Genomic DNA, 17935 nt, shown 5'->3' on the forward strand with positions numbered 1-17935 from the left:
AATTAAAAAAAAAAAAAAAATAATAATAAATTAAAATAAAATAAAATGAAAAATCTGAAAATCCGAAAGCAAATTGTTTTAAAGTACTTAAAAATTTAAATCACACTAATTCTAAAAAATATTTATAGAAGTACTTTAATTATTATTAAAGCTGATCAACAAAATATTATAGAATTAAATTTAAGAAATTAAAAACAGCATAAATTATATTTTGGCTTCTAAGAATTTGAATTTAATACAATAATTTGAAATTTATTTTAAAGAATTAAATGTGTATAAATATAGATAATATTGAATGGCATATTAACATCATAATATAGATACATACATATAAAGACATATATATATATTTTAGCACTGCGAGCTGTCATAGTTCACCGAAATTTCACTATTCGGAACTAGTTCACCAGTGCGCAGCTAGTTTTTTCTAATTGAATTCAGCTGTTTGCGAGACCAAGCATATTTTGGAACTACTATAAAAAAAGTAGGGGAAAAGCGTGAAAAGAAAAATGAAATTAAAAAACTATTTACAAATCGAGCGAAATGGCAGAAGTTGCCCTCTTTTTTTTTTTTTTTTTTTTTTTTTTTTGAGGCGGCGGCGACACCGCTGTGGATCGAAAATGAACTGTTGCTGTGGAAAGTTCGCTGAGCGTTTTTCAATTGCTACACAAAACTATTTTACTTACGTGCAACTTTCACTTGCAAATGGCGCAAAACTTTTACTCGCCGACTGTGAATGTGTGTGTGTGTGTGTGTGTGAGAGCGTATGTGAAAATGTTGTCTGCTATCTGGCTGAGCAGTGCGTCGCATTAATTAATAATGGAAAATAACTGTGCCGCTGTTTGCCTGCCTGGCTGCCTGACATTGGCAGAGTTGCCAGATCGTTAGAGTGCACTGGAAACCCATTAAAGCGCGCCATGTCCTTTACAACCCTTTGCTGTGTGTATGTGAGTGTGGGTGGGTGGTTGGTTGGGTGGTTGGGTGGTGTGGGCTGTGTGTAAATGCAAGTGCTTCATTTCAAGTTAGTTACAGTCTAGAAATTTTCATTTGTAATTAAAAATTCAGCGCACAATCTGCCAAAAATATTTGAACCGCGGGGAACCATTATAAACTCGGCTGGCATTTGTTCGCTTATTAGGTTTCTCTGCCATGCTCGCTCACGCTGTTCGTGAACGCATTCACAATGGGTTATATTAAAATAAATAAACATATATGTATATATATATATATATATATATATATATATATATATATATATATATATATATATATATATATATATATATGGGGTATATCTAGTGTAGACATACTGTTTCTTTACATATATAGATATTTCATATGTATTCACAAACAATATTTATTAATAAAATTGTATATTAACAATAATAAATCCAATTTCAAGGCACAAAAAAGCTTACGAAAAACATTTCAATAAAATTGTTCATATAAATTTCATGAGCATTTTAATGTTACCATAACACAATCGTGCACTCAATCAAAATATGAAGTATGTGTATATGTCTATATGATATTTATACTGACATCTGTTTGTAAACATGGATTTATGAGCCCGTTCACTCACGATATGCTGCTGATAAAGACATTTTAATGCGCATAAATTAATTGAACACAATTAGCCGCGAATGCTTCAAATTCACACGTTGAATATCTTGCATATTCTCTTGATTTATTTTTAATTTTCATTTTTTAAATATTTTTTTTAATATAATTTTTATTTTTTTTCTGCTGGTGTAATTACATTAAAGTGGTTAATTAAAAATGCGAAACATTCGCTTCTTCTGCTGTTGTTGCTGTGGACACATTAAAAAACATATACACATATTTATATATGCAGATAAATGAATACAGAGATCAACAATTGATTGAAAGTGAGTTGAAGTAATCACAAACAGCTGCAGAAATTAAATTAAATGCAAATATAATAAATAAATTTTAAAAAAATAATAATAATATATTTATATGTGTGTGTGTATATATAATTGATACAAAAGACACAACTGAAAAAGCGAGCCAAATACAGGCGACAGCCTTCGGGGCAACATGGCGTATGATTAACGCCACTTGTTAAGTGCACTGATTAAAGGTAAGTGTCATAATTCACGTACCAATTATATTTAATTGTTGTTCTGTGGCTGCGGGCGACTGCGACTGCATTTGTTGCCTGCCGCCAACACGCAGCCTATTTGTTGTTCTGTCTGCTCGTTCGACATTTTCCAACACTAACGAGGCGTCCAATGTATAAAAAAAAAAACAAAGCAAATAATTTTTTTTCAACTTAACCACAATCGAAATAAACATTTATTGTCAACTACAAAAAAAAAAAAAAAAAAAAAAATTATGTTCGTCTAGGCTAACAGTCTGGCAGATACCCTTTAGTCTAGTCGGGTGTTATCGACTGCAGGATGCTCTGTCGCGGCACCAAAGGTTGAAAGATCAATTTTTTGTTTAGTCAATTTTTGATTTGAAAATACAGTTGTTGCCGATTTGCCACACTAAAAATGGGCGTATATTCATTTCAAATTTCAACTCTCTGACATATCGGAATATGCATTTTCCAATTGACCAAGCCCCTAGTGGTCGGTTTGAGAAATTCTTGTCTCTTTATAATTCTAGGGCATACAAGTGTTTCAAATTTCAAGTCAAGTTGATATAGTATATATATATATACATATATATTCGGTATGTATATATACGGACAGAAGGACGTAAATCCAGACGAGCTTTGCAAAAAAACAATAGACTCATTTCACTTTCGAGTAGCCAAATACAGAGTATTTAATCGAATATTAGTCAAACAGAAAAACAACGGTATCAGCCCCAGGGATTCGCTTGCGGGCGTGTTAAAAATCGACACAAGTTGTAAAGCAACAATAAACACAAAAAAGAGAGAGAGAAAAAAAAAACGAATTTATTAGAAACAACATTTGTAATTATCAGCAAGATTAATATCATGCCCACATCATGTAACAGAATACTATTAATAACAATATAAACACATACCGAACAAAACAAAATATCAACAAACAACAAAATAAATAAAATTTATAATAAGCACAAAGAAATTCAAAGAGCTTAATTTTAGTGAATGAAGATTAAATTTATATCAATAAATATCGATATCATAGTAATTTTTTTCTATTTCTGGCATTTATTGAATCACAGTAGAAATACAATTGAAATAAATGATATGTGTAAATATTATAAAACCTTCTTATGTTTATTTTTTTTATTTTTTTTTTTATTTTATTTTTTTTAATATATCATTATTTCTATTATTATTATTATTTTTTGAATATGTGAATAAATTGTAATTCAAATTAAATCGTATTTTTAGTTAATAACTTAATAATTAATAAGTAAATTCAACAGCTATCGATTGCAAATTATATGTTTAAAAATATGTTTAAATGTTATAAACCCAGTTTTCATTGATATATATTATTATGTTTTAATATGTGAATAAAATGTAATTCAAAATAAATTGATTCCTAGAGTTATTATTATTATTATTTTTTTTTTTGTTAACTTATTATTATTTAATAAATTAATAATTAATTACTTAATTCAAAAGCTATCGATTGCGAATTTTATTACCCCTGGAACATTTTGTATTGTTTATCAATACAAAGAATTACTGATATTACATAGAAATCGTAGATATTATTCAGATTGTTTGTATTATGTATTTCAATTTGAGTTGCTAAATTCAATTAGCCATAATTTGAGAGCAAGTGTTTCTTCTCATATATCAGAGCTGATACGCGCTAGCGACATTTACATTTGCAAGGACTTAACTTTGTTTGCTCACTGAATCCGTTTATGTCTATTTAGGGTTTTATGTAGCCAGCCTTGACGCTTGGAAGTAGGACGTCGAATATTTTATGTGGCAAACAAGCTTAATACCAGTTAAAATTGTTGTAGTTGTTGTTGTATTTAAAGCTAGTATTCGCGGAATTTTATGCATTTTTATTCCATTTTTTCCATTTTTTTTTTTTTGCAATGTCCTCAACCAGAATCGAGTGGAGCCGGAGAGCCGTGTGGCTGGGCTGCATCGTCTCTGGCTGAAGCTGCGGTTGTTGTTGCTTTTTTTTCGGTAATGGAAAAGGACAGGAAAAAGACTGCGCTGCCAATGGCCGGGACTGGAAGGAAACATGGGCAATGCCAGAGCAACAGCAACAGTAGCAGCAGCAGCAGCAGTAGAGGCGGCAAAAGTAGGAGCGTCGAATGCCCTTGTGAAATATGATACAACTCGGCACGGTGTGTGAAGTGCGCGGCGTGTGGTGCAGGGTGGTGCAGTGCTTTTGATTTGTGTTTGTGACCCACAAAAATGCAAAATGCCGCAAACAAGCGAAGCGAAAGCGTAACAAAAGCAAAAATCGACAGGCAGACGCAAAAATAATAATGCACAAGCGGAAATACGATAATGCCTGCTGCATTTTGAAGTCGTTTTACAGCATGTGTGTGAGCAAGGGAGAGAGAGTGATAGAGAGAGAGAGACAGAGTAAATGGAGACAGAGTGAGAGGGAGTTAGGGAACTTACCGTATTTCCAAATTGATACCAAAATGCACAAATCACGCTAGATGTCTCACTAAAGCTCTTATTCTCTCGAGTAAATGTGTGCAAGTGTGCGTGTCTGTGCATGTTAAATAGAAAGAGAATGCCCGACTAGGATATACCCAGTGTGCATGGGGGATAACGAGAGAGAGAGAGGGAGAGAGAGAGAGGGAGGGAGAGAGAAGAAGGGAGAGAGAGAGGGAGGAAGAGGTCGAGACAATATTATTATAAGAACGAAATGTTAAGTGAGAGAGAGAGAGATAAAGCGATAAAAATAGACAGACCGATTGTGACAGAAAAAGAGTCGGAGGGAGAGAGACAGAGACAGCGAGAGAGGAGAGAGAGAGAGAGAGAGAGAGAGAGAGAGAGAGACAGACGAGCGATCGACAGGGAGAGAGAGATAAGGACATAGTAAACATTTCAGTTCTTGCTAGTAAACTAGAGCAGTTAATTAATGAGACCCCTTATATGAACTGTTAAAGGTCTTCTATATGAAATCGGGCTTAAGTATATAAGGATATAAATATAAATATATGATATTTCGTCTAAACATGAGGCAAAAAGTGAAAAGGCTTTAATGAATAATAATAATAATAAGTTCATGAAACAAACACCCTTTGCCTGTATATATACCCTTTCTCAATTCTATGATTACAGGGTATGGTAAAGAAAAGCACAATATTATAACGCCAGATGCAACAATTCACAAATGCCGCTCTGTGGCGCCCCAAAAGCTGATGCTTTTTTCTCTATAAATACCAAATCCCACAGAGCTGGTGCAAACTTTGCAGCGCATGTTACACGAATCCCAAGTGATTCTTATTCCGATTCCAGCTCCAGCTCCAGCTTCGACTCAAATTTCGATTCCCACTACCCACTACCCACTTCGCACTACCCATGCCCCTTTTGCCCCCAGAGGGTCAGGGGTGACAGACAAAGTTATAGTTACATTCAGATTGTGCTCGCGGTTATTGGCCTAAAGTGTTGACAAATTTATTGCCTTGTTTTGCCTTTGCCGTTGCCTTAGCCATTTGTTGTTGTTGCCTGATTGAAAGTTCTTCACAGCTTCAACGTTTTTTGCTCAGTTAAGGGCCGAAAATTGATGGCAGCTCGTGACGGGCCGAGCGTGAAAAACCGTCCGTTGGGCCTTGGCGAAGACGCTTCTGGCAGTCGAGACAGCTTAATCGTCAGCTTAGACCAGGATTTCTATTAACAAAACGACATTAATAGACGACGGAACGAGAAACTATTTATCAGCGTCTAGCTACGAAGCTCAGCTCGAAGTTGCTATTTTTTTTAAAGAAGCGAATTATTGCTGCATTTATATACTTTATTCAATAAAGGGAAAAAAAATGTTTGTATTAATGTATACGAGCACAAGGTGTGTCCAGCTCTCAGTTGCGGCTCAGCAAACAGTTTGTCACCAGCGCGCGATTGAGGCAGATCTTGGCCCTGCGGTCGAACCACTGGCCAGCGGCACAGGTCTGGCGTCTGGCCCGGTTATTGCGACACACGTAATATCTGCGGCAGTGCCTGGGATCCGTTAGGATCGTGCCATCCCTCATTCCACGGCAGTCGAATGCCGATACCAGGGTTGCGGCGTCTTCTAACGCGGCGCAGTCGCAATCGCCTAGGCCAGAGGGGCATTTACAGCGGGGCTTGGCAAGACTAATTGTTACAATTGTATCTGTGCACTCTGTTGTTGTACAGGGCGGCTCAGTGGTTGTACAAGGTGTTGTTGTACAGGGTGACGTTGTTGTACAGGGTGGCGTAGCTGTACAGGGTGACGTTGTTGTACAGGGTGGCGTTGTAGTACAGGCTGACGTTGTACAAGGGGACGTTGTTGTACAGGGTGGCGTTGTTGTACAAGGGGGCGTTGTTGTACAGGGTGGAGTTGTTGTACATGGAGGCGTTGTTGTACAGGGTGGCGTTGTTGTACAGGGTGGCGTTGTTGTACAGGCTGACGTTGTACAAGGGGGCGTTGTAGTACAGGGTGGCGTTGTTGTACAGGGTGGCGTTGTAGTACAGGGTGGCGTTGTAGTACAGGGTGGCGTTGTTGTACAGAGTGGCGTTGTTGTACAGGGTGGCGTTGTTGTACAGGGTGGCGTTGTTGTACAGGGGTGGCGTTGTTGTACAAGGGGGCGTTGTTGTACAGGGTGGCTCTGTTATTATACAGGGTAGCTCTGTTGTCGTACAGAGTGGCGTTGTTGTACAGGGTGGCGTTGTTGTACAGGGTGGGGTTGTAGTACAAGGTGGCGTTGTTGTACAGGGTGGTGTTGTAGTACAGGGTGGCGTTGTTGTACAAGGAGGCTTTGTTGTACAGGGCGGCTCAGTGGTTGTACAAGGTGGTGTTGTACAGGGTGGCGTTGTAGTACAGGCTGACGTTGTACAAGGGGGCGTTGTTGTACAGGGTGGTGTTGTAGTACAGGGTGGCGTTGTTGTACAAGGAGGCTTTGTTGTACAGGGCGGCTCAGTGGTTGTACAAGGTGGTGTTGTACAGGTTGACATTGTTGTACAGGGTGGCGTTGTAGTACAGGGTGGCGTTGTTGTACAGAGTGGTGTTGTAGTACAGGGTGGTGTTGTACAAGGGGGCGTTGTTGTACAGGGTGGCTCTGTTATTGTACAGGGTAGCTCTGTTGTCGTACAGGGTGGCTGTGTTGTCGTACAGGGTGTATCAGTTGTAGTACAAGGTGGCTGTGTTGTCTCCGACCCATCGCACGGCGGTGCTTGTCCCTCACTGGAACCAGCCAGCGCAAACAATGCAATCACAACCATGAACAATTTCATGTTATCTGCAAGGATAAGGAAAGGATCGCTTGTTAAGGAAATGCCGGGCTGGCAGAGAGGAGACGACTGCCAACTCACAAACTCTCATTGTATGCATTTCAGTGTAATGTGTTTAGATTTTAAAGTGAATGTAGAGCTCGATCGGTCGAGCTCTTTTTATAGCCAAGCGTCGACGTTCTTATCAGTGAGTGGGCCACATTTCTTGCAGCAGCAAATTAAGTAAATTTGTTTGTCGAGCTGTGGGAGCTTCAGAAAATATGAAAACAATGTTAAACAGAAAGACAAATAGTCAACACTTCAAATAATTCAATAATTTGCATTATAGTTCCGGGTAATCACTATTTGTTTGCTTTCCAAGAAAATATGTGACGATCCATTTAAAAGAAAACAACATGTAGAAGTAGTCTCAGTAGTCGTCAGGTCGAGATATTATGGGAGAATTGAACTAATGGATGAAAGCCATTGCGTTTGAAATATTGCACAGGCTAAAGAAATTAGGCGTAAACCTAATATTACTTTTAATGCTGCTTATATTATACTTGAATGAAAATATTCAAAAAATATACAGATATTTAGCCTATGCATTATAATATACCGTTTGCTTTGCTGGTATTTAAAAAATACCAAATCATTTGGCAAACCCAAACGCTTAAATTGGTAAAAGAAAAGAACAAGAAAAACTGTGCAGGAAAAGAGTCAACTTAAAGTGAATTTGCTGTTATCGATGCTGTTCGATGGCTGACCCGCCCATGGTATGCCATGGCATGGCACATGGCTGTTGGTTATTTCATGACTCTCGGTCCGTTCAGCATGTTGATGGTATTGACATTTGGCTTCGGTCATTTGGCATGCCGAACACAGCCTGTAAAATAGTTGAAATTGCCTGTTAACTGATTTCGGGGCAACGCTTCAAGCGGTTAACAACAAAAAAAAAAAAAAAAAAAAAAAAAAGCAAGAAAAAAAGCACAAAAGTACCCTTTATGGCTGCGCCAGGAACTGTCAGGCCAAACCGGCCAAGCTGGCCCCACCGGACAGCACGACAGACGGGACGAGGCTTGAGCAACTGGCCAAGTGGACAAGTAGCCAAGTGTCGCCCATTTGGCAGCCAATAAAAGTCCAGGACGCTGTAAACTGTGAATGCGCCCAAAGCGTTTCCAGCGGGTGTGAGGGTGTGGTGTGTGTATGTGTGTGTGTGTGTGTGCATGTGTGTGGGTCATAATTTTTGGGCACAAAATACCGCTGATTTAAGGCTGTTGCCAAACTATAAGGAGAGAGCAAAGAGAGAGAGAGAGAGAGAGAGAGAGAGAGAGAGGAGTATCGTCCGAAATTGTGAAAAACTTTTGTAATTAAATGTGGCTGCTGCAGCAAAGATTTATGCAACGCCTTTTTTTTTTTATTTAGTATTTGGGATGCTGAAATTTATGCACTGGCTGCAACCTAAGCTAACAATGTCGGCTGGCAGAAAAGCAAAACAAATGCAGAACAGCGAGAGGTGAACGAATATTAAAAGCCTTCCACTAAGAGTCATGCAATAAATTTGAATCTATTTAAAATTATTTGTGATAATTGTTAGGTTTCCCTTCAATTTTTTTATGCAAATATGTTGTAGACAGATATTGAGGATATGTGATGGAATTTAAATTGCATAGCTTCTACATCTACCACACACTGCCATCCTGTCGTCCTGCCGTCCTGCCGTCCTGCCATTCACTTTTTTCAGCACAGCTTCTCTGCACAAGTTGCAATTTCGGGCTGACATTGGCAGTGCACATTTCCAGTGCTCACCTTTGATCACACACCTGCCAGGTGTTAGTCAATTAACCAAGTTGTGCACTTCTCGCACTTGATGTAATTGTCACGCCCAGGCTGCAGAGGACAAAGAAACGAGAGGCAAAACAGCAATGGATAGCTGGAGGAGTACAGCGGAAATGAAAAGGGTGAAGTCTACATACATATAGATAGATGGGGTATATATGTATAAGATTATACATTATCAGGCGAGAATTTTGCAGATATGATATATTTTAAGTCTATATTCATAAAGGTAGTAAGATTATATACTATGATATATCAGGCGACATAGCAATAGATTGGAATTTCACAGAAATGAAATGGGTTAAATCTATATACATATGGATTATACTATTATAAATTTCTAATCTATATTTCTGTAAATATAATTCTATATATATTTCTATAAATATAAGTATCTCAATACTCAATGAAATTCAGATTCAGACTTAATTCAGATTTAGAATTTACATATTTCCAATCCTTGCTTAAACTTGTTGGGAATTTCAAGGCATTGCAATAATTCAAAAGTTTCATTTAATAACTTGGCCAAAATGATGCAATGTTGTCAGTAGCTCAGCCTTAGTTCATGGTAAAACGGAAACGCTCTTTAGCTAACGCATACAAACATTTATGACAATTTGTGAGCTGCTAAGCCTGATGGCGTTGAGAATAATGGCTTTACGGCAAAAAAGAGACGCACGAATGATAAAGGGAGCACGGAACGGGAACGGGAACGGGAATGGGAACTTTAACTGGAACTGGAACTGGGGCACAAAGCTAAAGACAAACATGAGCTGGGCTCTATGGCAATTTGTTGTGTACATATGACAATGGAAATTAAATTAAGCATGCTTGTACACACACACAAACACATACACACACACACATACACACACGCACATACATACTCGGATTGCAGGCGTTGTGTCAACACATTTTTCTATGCTAAACATTGTAAAACTTATTAGTGAAGTGACCGGAAATCTTGGAAAATCTGCACAGACACTAAAAGGATTCTCGCTTTGGCATAGCTTAGCCAAACGCCTACACTCACACACATACACACGCACTTACTCACACATAGACAGAGCAGTGGAGCAGTCATGCATAGACTTCAATTTTTCAACAAAATGAGTGCACATTTGACAAATACACCTTCAGTGTCACGCCCGAAAGAGCAAGTCCCGAGACATATGTGCGATGCTACTGTAACTGTGTGTGCATGTGTGTGGGCGTGTGTGGGTGGCACACACACTCTTTTATCCTAAACACATACGCACACGTACACACATTGTGCTGCTTGTGGGTTTTACAATTTACATGCTTTTTTTTCTCTTGCTTCTTACGCTGTCCAAAAATTTGCCAGCAAGAAAATATAAAACTTTGCACAAATTTGTGCACACACACACACACACACACACACATCAGACCTTCAGCTACTCGGGCCTCCCATAGCTCCCTCACTGCCCCGAGCGTGTATGTGTGCTTGGCAAACTGATTGGCTTTGTGTGCCTGTGTGTGCACAATTCGAGCTCATATTTTAGAAGAAAAACAAAATCAGTGCCCTGCCGGACAAAGTTTGTGCTAAAGCCCTGGCGAAATCTGTAAACGAGAAAGTGGACAGAAACATGGACAGGGACTGCTGAGCAGCAGGTAAACAAACGAGTTGGTTTAGCAAGCCCAACAGCTTAGACCCTGAACGATCGCAGCGTGTAATGGGCCATGAAATACAAAGCAACAAATGAGTGACAGCCGAGACCCGATGCGGGCTGGGACCCCAAGCCTGTTAGCCCAATGCCCAACACAGATTTTGGATAGTTCATATGAGAAGAAGACCCAGTGAGAAATGAGTTGATGCAAATGTATTTTAATTGAGACTGAGTCAAAGAGCATCTTCTATATGCTGTCTTCTCTTTTGTCTTTTATCTTCTATATTCTGTGTTCTTCTTTCTGTTATCCTCTATAAATATTTAATATTTTATATTTTATATTTAATATTTAATATTTTATATTTTATATTTTATATTTTATATTTTATTTTATATTTTATATTTTATATTTTACAATTTATATTTTATATTTCATATTTTATATTTTATATGTTATATTTTATATTTTATATTTTATATTTTATATTTTATATTTTATATTTTATATTTTATATTTTATATTTTATATTTTATATTTTATATTTTATATTTTATATTTTACATTTTATATTTCATATTTTAATTTTATATTTTTAATATATTTATTTTATATTTATTTTACTTTTTATCTATCTGTTGTTTCTTCCATGATTTACAGGGTATATTTGCTACTATTTGCTACAAAATTTATATTATTTTGTCAAAGCTTAACGCTAGTTGTAATCCCATCAAATGATAAAAAATAGAAAATTTGTACATATTTTAGGAAAATACCGAAGCAGCAACTAAAATTGACTTCACATAGTTTTTCTTCTTTGTTATTCAACCAGAGCACAACTACTAGCTGATCTGCAAAGATTTTCAATAGTTTTCGGGCGCAGCAAAGAAAAAAAAAAAAAAGGATTTTTTTTATCAGAAAAAAAGAGAACAAAATAAATAACAGAGTTGAAAACAAATAGAGCAAAGAAGAAGAAGAAGGGAATAAAACAATATTCAACAATTTTCGTACACATTATTTAAAGCAAAAGTTTGAAGCACTTCGGCCGTACAAATTGTTGAATAATTGCTGTTGCTTTTTGTGCTTTTCATTGTCGTTGTTGTTGTTGTTGTTGTTTTTGTTTGCCATTCTGCAACTCGTTCGCTCTTCTCCCTCTCTCTCTCCTGCTTTTTTGTTGCTGTTGCGATTGCAGCTTTTGCTATTTTTCACATGCAGCCGTCGCGTCGCGTCGCACTGTTTTTTTGCCCAATGTAAATTTGCAAGTTGTTAGTTTTTAATATTAAACTTCTCTTCCTCTAGCTCGCCTGGTATTGCCTCTGTACAAGGTCCCTTCCCCTATACACATACATATATATGTATGTATGTGTATGTGCATTGCCTTTATTTTATTTTGATTTTCAATTGTTGTTCGTGTTGTTGTTGTTGTTGTTGTTGTTGGGCATTTGGCCGGACCTGCTTTGGCACGTTTTGTTTGCCTGTGTGTGTATGTGTGTGTGCATTTTGTTGCGCTCTTTGGGTTTCTTTAAATGTTCGCCAAAAAGTTTTGAAAAACGCTCCACTGAAGTGTGTGTAAAGTGTGCCCGACTGCACTGCCGCCAGCGAGTGAGCGAGCGAGAGAGCGAGAGAGCGAGCGAGTGGAGCCAAAATCGCCATCGCTGAAGCCAAAAAGCTGGACAGCATTAGCACAAAAGACCCACCAAGTCAAGCAATTAAACTTTTCCAACAGCACTCAGTTAGGCGAGGCGGATTGTGGCCTGCATGGAGTATACCCTGAGAGAGAGACAGGGATGGAGAGAGAGACAGAGAGAGAGAGAGAGCTAAAGTTAGAGCCGTTGTGCAGCAGCAACATTTGCACAATGTACAGCAATATCAAGCGATTCTCTGCACTTCACTTATACAGACTCAAATAGAATAACAACTGGATTTTATTCAATGAGCCACAAAAGTCACAAGACAACACAACAAAACAAAGTAATAATGAAAAAAAAAAACAAAAAAAAGAAAAAGTAAATGTATAAAAATTGAAGTGAGCTCGAGTCAAGTCGAGCAAACTCCCAACAATAACGTGAGCACATCAAAATAAATGTGAAATCATTTCTATGATTAACACAAATACAAGAGAAACATCAATAAGTGCACAGGTTGTGAATTTGATTTAAGGCAAGCATTTTTATGGTATCTTCGTTTACGACTCTGTTAATCAGAAAATGTTAATGTAAATGATTGTTGAGAGAATGCAAAATTTGAACTTACGAATGTATTTAAGCGATATTGAATGGTGTAGAATATTACGGAAGGTAAGGTTTATTGAGAGAGACTTATCGTGATTTGGAGGTAAATTTGCCATGCCATCAAGCTATGATCATTATAGGGACTTCTCGATAGACTTTACTTCAAATAAGATTGATATATTGATGACGTGATATACTGAACTTCACTTTACTTCAAAATATATTCCGGTCGCCTAAAGAGTGAATCAATTTTATATCATTTCAAGAAGGCTATATATGATTTTTAAAGGATCCCTGAATGGGCCTTATAACAAAGAAGATTGAAGGCAAAGCACATTGGGCTCCATTTAATTTTACTTTACCCAAAATATAGTTACTCTAAAGAGGCATGGCATACTGTCTTAAATATTGATATTAACTGTACCTTAAATATGGTCACCCTAGCTGCAGCAACTCGTTTAATATATGTAAATTATCCTTATTAGGCCATTGCCAATAAAATCATATATAATTTTACTTAATTTTACTCATAGTCTCTCACAAACAATCAAATTGATTTACATCCATTGATTAACATACTCCATCTTATGTTAGCACTATGTTAAAGCTGATGAGCTGCTGATAACTCGTTTCATATGCTTTAGCCACAATTGCCAAAAATTCTTCAAAATGACAATAGTTTGAACCACCACCAAACACCCTATCTTCTAGGGTATGCAAAGGTCGATCAAGGCTTTGTTGCTTGTGCACTTTGTTATTTATTTGTTCAAGTTGACAAGTCCAAAGTTTACGCATTTGTCGTCTCGCATTGTGTTTGTCGTGTTTACTTTTGATAGATGGAATTGTTGCCTCTTTGGATTGGTCTTTTATGATAATATTATTTGTCGAGGCTGGGCAATTGGATTTGTGACTTGTCTGCATTCAAGCAGCAGTCCATTGTGTGGCCGAACTTAAAAGTGCTTTTCAATTGGGTTTCATGCCTCGGCAGCGTGTCGTATGCGCAATATTTTACAGCTACTCAATGCTATCGGCTGAATTATTGCCGCATGGACGTTTAATTAAATGCATTGCATTTTTCATTGAACTCGCCTGGCCAACAGGCAAGCCAAGTTAATGAAGAGCACACACACACACACACACACACAGACACACACACATGTGTATATAGATATATAGCTACAAGTTTAAATCGAGGTAGTAACATATTGATGAGTGTGCAAACAAATTGGTAAATGCGCAACAAGAGCTGTCTGAGCAGCAGGTCTGGAAGACCCGTTGCTGAGCATCGTTTTGGCGCTTGTGTATGTGTGTGTGTGTGAGTGTGTCCCAGCCCGGAATGTGTTTGCCTTCGGGTCTCACAAATCGCTCTTGGCGCCCACTAGCATGCTTCCTGTTTGGCCACAGCAACAACAACAAGAGCAGCTGTTCCATCTCCGCATAGCTGGTGCCGTGGTCAATGCTTGAACCGACACACACACACACACACACAGCTCTGCAGCTATACAGCCATTCAGCCACTCAACCCATGCCCCACTGTGACCACCCATCCATCCACCCACCATCAATGGCTGCTGTGGAGCCCTGGAAAGCGTTGATTGATATCCTCACTTGGGCTAATTGAATGAACGTTGCTCTGATATTCTGCTTAGTCTCTGTAGAGGACTCCTGCTTCTGCTCCTGCTGCCGCTGACAGGCGACACCTTTAAAATTATATTCATACTGCATAAATATGCATCACGAAATTTAATTTCATATTCATTGTGCTGGCCAATTGTCGACGGTGCACAATCAAGCTCGTTCGCCGACCGTCCGGGGAGGCTCTCGCATTTCGATATATTTGAAAATTCATTGGATTTTTCAGTGTGTCGCGTCACACACACACACACACACACACACACATAGCCATTAAATGGTGGCATCGTGCTTAATTATTAATGCGCAGAGCGCATATAAATTGTTAATGCAAAATGTTCGAGTGGCAGAATGCGGTCGTCTGCCAGTGTAAAGAGAGCCATAATTGTGATAACTGCGAGCACGTTTTTTTTTTTTTTCTCACCTAGCTGCAAGCTTAAATCAAGCTAAAAGGTGCGCCATTCAGAGAGCCATTCGTGGAGCTCTTTTCTGCTGGTGGCTGTGGGCGGCTGTGGGTGGGTGGGGCCAGCATTTAACGGCGCTATAAACCATAGTATCACAGAATATATATATGTATGAATGTGGAGATGAATGAAGGTACATACACATATGTTTATACTAAACTGTTGAAACTACAATTTTTAGTTGATTTTAGTTGATTTAATTACTTGAAAAGGCTTTAAAAATATTTAATAAATAAGTGCATTTATTTTTAATAAATTAAATTATTAGACTTGAAACTGACACATTTTTTTTATCTCTTTTTTTTTTTTTTTTTTTTTTTTTTAATTTACACAGAAATTGAAATCATCGAGAATTATTAAGAACGCATTTATTTCAAGGGGATATAAATTTGTTCAACTTATCGCGATTTTCGATTTAACGGGGTACAAATTATCGAGACTAGACTGTATTAATAATATTCAGATGATTAAAAAAAACCGAACTCGTTTTTCTATGGCTTTTCTTAAGTCATTTAATACAACAGCTACAGCTAACAAACTTTTAAGCTGTGTTGCTATAGGAACACAAAGATAAGAGAGCAGAGAAGGACAAAGGAAAAGTGAAATACTTGCAGTAATTAGTGTTAAGGAATTTTACTTTTTGCATTTTGAGCAAACAAAGTGAGAGAGCGCTGAAAAAAATGAAGCCGTTAGAGCATCGTAGTTATCACAATCTCATAATTTTCTCTTTGCGAAAAATCACTTTGAATTTGAAATCCGATGCGGTCGCTTGTGGAACTGTTTTTATTTGATTATTTTTATTATTATTATTATTTTTTTGCTGCCAGCTCAGAGCCAAGTTGCTGAGAGATTCAGAGACAGAGAGAAAGAGAGAGAAGGAGGGGTGGTTAGTTACTACATAATAACAAAGCTCGATTTGAGGTTCTCTGAGAGTCCGTGTTGGAACAAGTGCTAATCATGGAGTGCTCGCTCCATTGATGCGCTCACCTGCTTTTAACAATCCGCTGATGAAGTAATGCTGAGTGCATGCATTTACATTACATTCATTAGACTTATTGGCAATTGTAAGCAGCTTGTAGACTGTTGCTCTTTAGCTTTTCGGGCGTAGAGCTCTCTAATTCTGTGAGGAATTACAAATTTCGTTAGCATAAGCTAATGGCATTCGCATTTGACCGTTGTCGAAGTCCAGCTTGTTGCACTTTTTCTTTAAATCTCTTTTGTTGTTATTTCTATTCAACAGTCTCCTTGTGTCTCTCTCTCTCTCGCTCTCTTTGGCTGCCTCGTCCTCTCCTCTTCTCTCTCTCTCTCTCTCTTACTCATACTATTTGTGTCACTTAGCGATAAAGGAGTAAAAAATAACTGCGACTTCTCAGTCACACGGCAAATTGTGACTACTGTGTGTGAGCATGTGTGTGTGGGTGTGTGAGCATCTATGTGTGATGTTGTCCCCACTGTTGCTGCTCCTGTTGCTGCTGCTGCTCCTGCTGCTGCTGCTACCCCTGCTACTGCTGCTGCTGTTACCCCTGCTACTGCTGCTGCTGCTCCTGCTGGTACCCCTGCTACTGCTGCTGCTGACTGTAAATCCGATTATGTGAACAAAACGCGTTCCGTGCGCGAATTACTGTCGAGAGAAATAAAATGCAACATTATTCTTTGGTCATGCCGTTGGCCATTGACAACCTCTGCCCCCACCGCAGCCCTTCCCATCCCTACCCCTTGCCACACCCATCGTTGCCCTCATTTCCGCTGCTCGCATCATCCGTAAACGCCACATATTACCTAACAGACCGCAATGTCGACAAAACCAGAACGAACGCCACATAGAATGTTGAGCATTTGTATGGGACAACTGGGACGGACCCACGCGCGGTCACTGCAAGAATAAGTGACTAATGCTCGGCAGTGGGGCGAGAGTATACACGACTAGCTAATGCTCTACACTGAGTGAAAAACAGTTGGAGTTGGAGTTGGAACTGATTGAGTGATTGTAACAAAGAAATCATTTAAATAAGAGGAATCAAAAAGCAATTTCTGTTCAAAATAAAATTTACAGGGTATAGCCTCGGTGAGTGGCAGTCGAATTGCGCAGTCATCATTTGGAACGAGTTATAAAATGCTTGAGGTTTTATTTATAACGACATCACAAATTAATCTTGCATAATGTGCCGCGTGCTGCGAACAAAAACAAAAGCAGCTTATCCTTTCATGAAGTACTTACAGTTCACACACGCAGACACAGACATGCACACCTGATGGATAAGACATGAGTGCGCAGAGCAAATGTAGTTGAAACTGGATTCTGAGACTAAGTTTGTGAATGAAGTTTGAAAAGCTTGAGGGCAGAGCAGAAACTCGATAGACTCATTAGAGTGCAGCTTATTCAAGAGATTAAATTTAATTGAATTACTAATTAATTGATGCTTAGTTCTTGTTTATTTATCAATTTACATTTTTGCGTGTCTTCTTAATATTATTATTATTATTATTATTATTATTATTATTTTTCTTTTTATTTGCAAGTAGAATTCGGTGTTTATTTACTAATATTATTTATTTTGTTTATACCTGAACCCATTGTTTCCTTTTTGGATTTTGAAAATAACTGTTCTTCAATGGGCTCAGGGGGATCTCATAGTCTAGCTATTCCTCTCGTAGAGTAGTCTCATTTGTTTTCGTACCCCGTTAAATCGAAAATCACGATAAATCGAAAAAAATGAAAGAAATAATTCTCGATGATTTAAATTTCTGTGTAAATCGAAAAAAAAAAAAAAAAACTAATTCCCTTGCCATTTTGAATTATCGGG

The 17935-nt window shown here is 38.0% G+C and overlaps 2 protein-coding genes across 6 annotated transcripts in view; one reads left to right on the forward strand and one right to left on the reverse strand.

The window, feature by feature from the left end:
• LOC6584515 (dorsal-ventral patterning protein tolloid) overlaps positions 1-17935 on the forward strand; it is a 107372-nt gene that overhangs the window by 9845 nt on the left and 79592 nt on the right. For 3 of the 4 annotated variants that reach the window (XM_032732235.2, XM_044009070.1, XM_044009074.1), the window contains exon 2: positions 1856-2104. The exons of the other annotated variant lie outside the window; for it this stretch is intronic. The gene's annotated coding sequence lies outside the window, so the exon portion shown is untranslated. The remainder of the gene's footprint in view (positions 1-1855; positions 2105-17935) is intronic. 4 annotated transcript variants of the gene reach the window in all.
• On the reverse strand, positions 6210-7536 carry LOC116804476 (uncharacterized protein PB18E9.04c). Of its 2 annotated transcripts, XM_044009092.1 has the most exons (3): positions 7442-7536; positions 7096-7368; positions 6210-6732 (listed from the first exon to the last, which is right to left on the reverse strand). In XM_044009092.1, exons 1-3 carry the CDS (start codon positions 7458-7460, stop codon positions 6293-6295), a joined length of 732 nt encoding a protein of 243 aa, XP_043865027.1. In that variant the 5' UTR covers positions 7461-7536; the 3' UTR covers positions 6210-6292. The 2 variants fall into 2 exon arrangements, with proteins under 2 accessions (XP_043865027.1, XP_043865017.1); XM_044009082.1 differs by having other exon boundaries at positions 6210-7368.

The sequence above is a fragment of the Drosophila mojavensis genome, unplaced genomic scaffold (genome assembly GCF_018153725.1).
Source record: "Drosophila mojavensis isolate 15081-1352.22 unplaced genomic scaffold, ASM1815372v1 contig_136, whole genome shotgun sequence".
NCBI lineage: Eukaryota > Metazoa > Arthropoda > Insecta > Diptera > Drosophilidae > Drosophila > Drosophila mojavensis.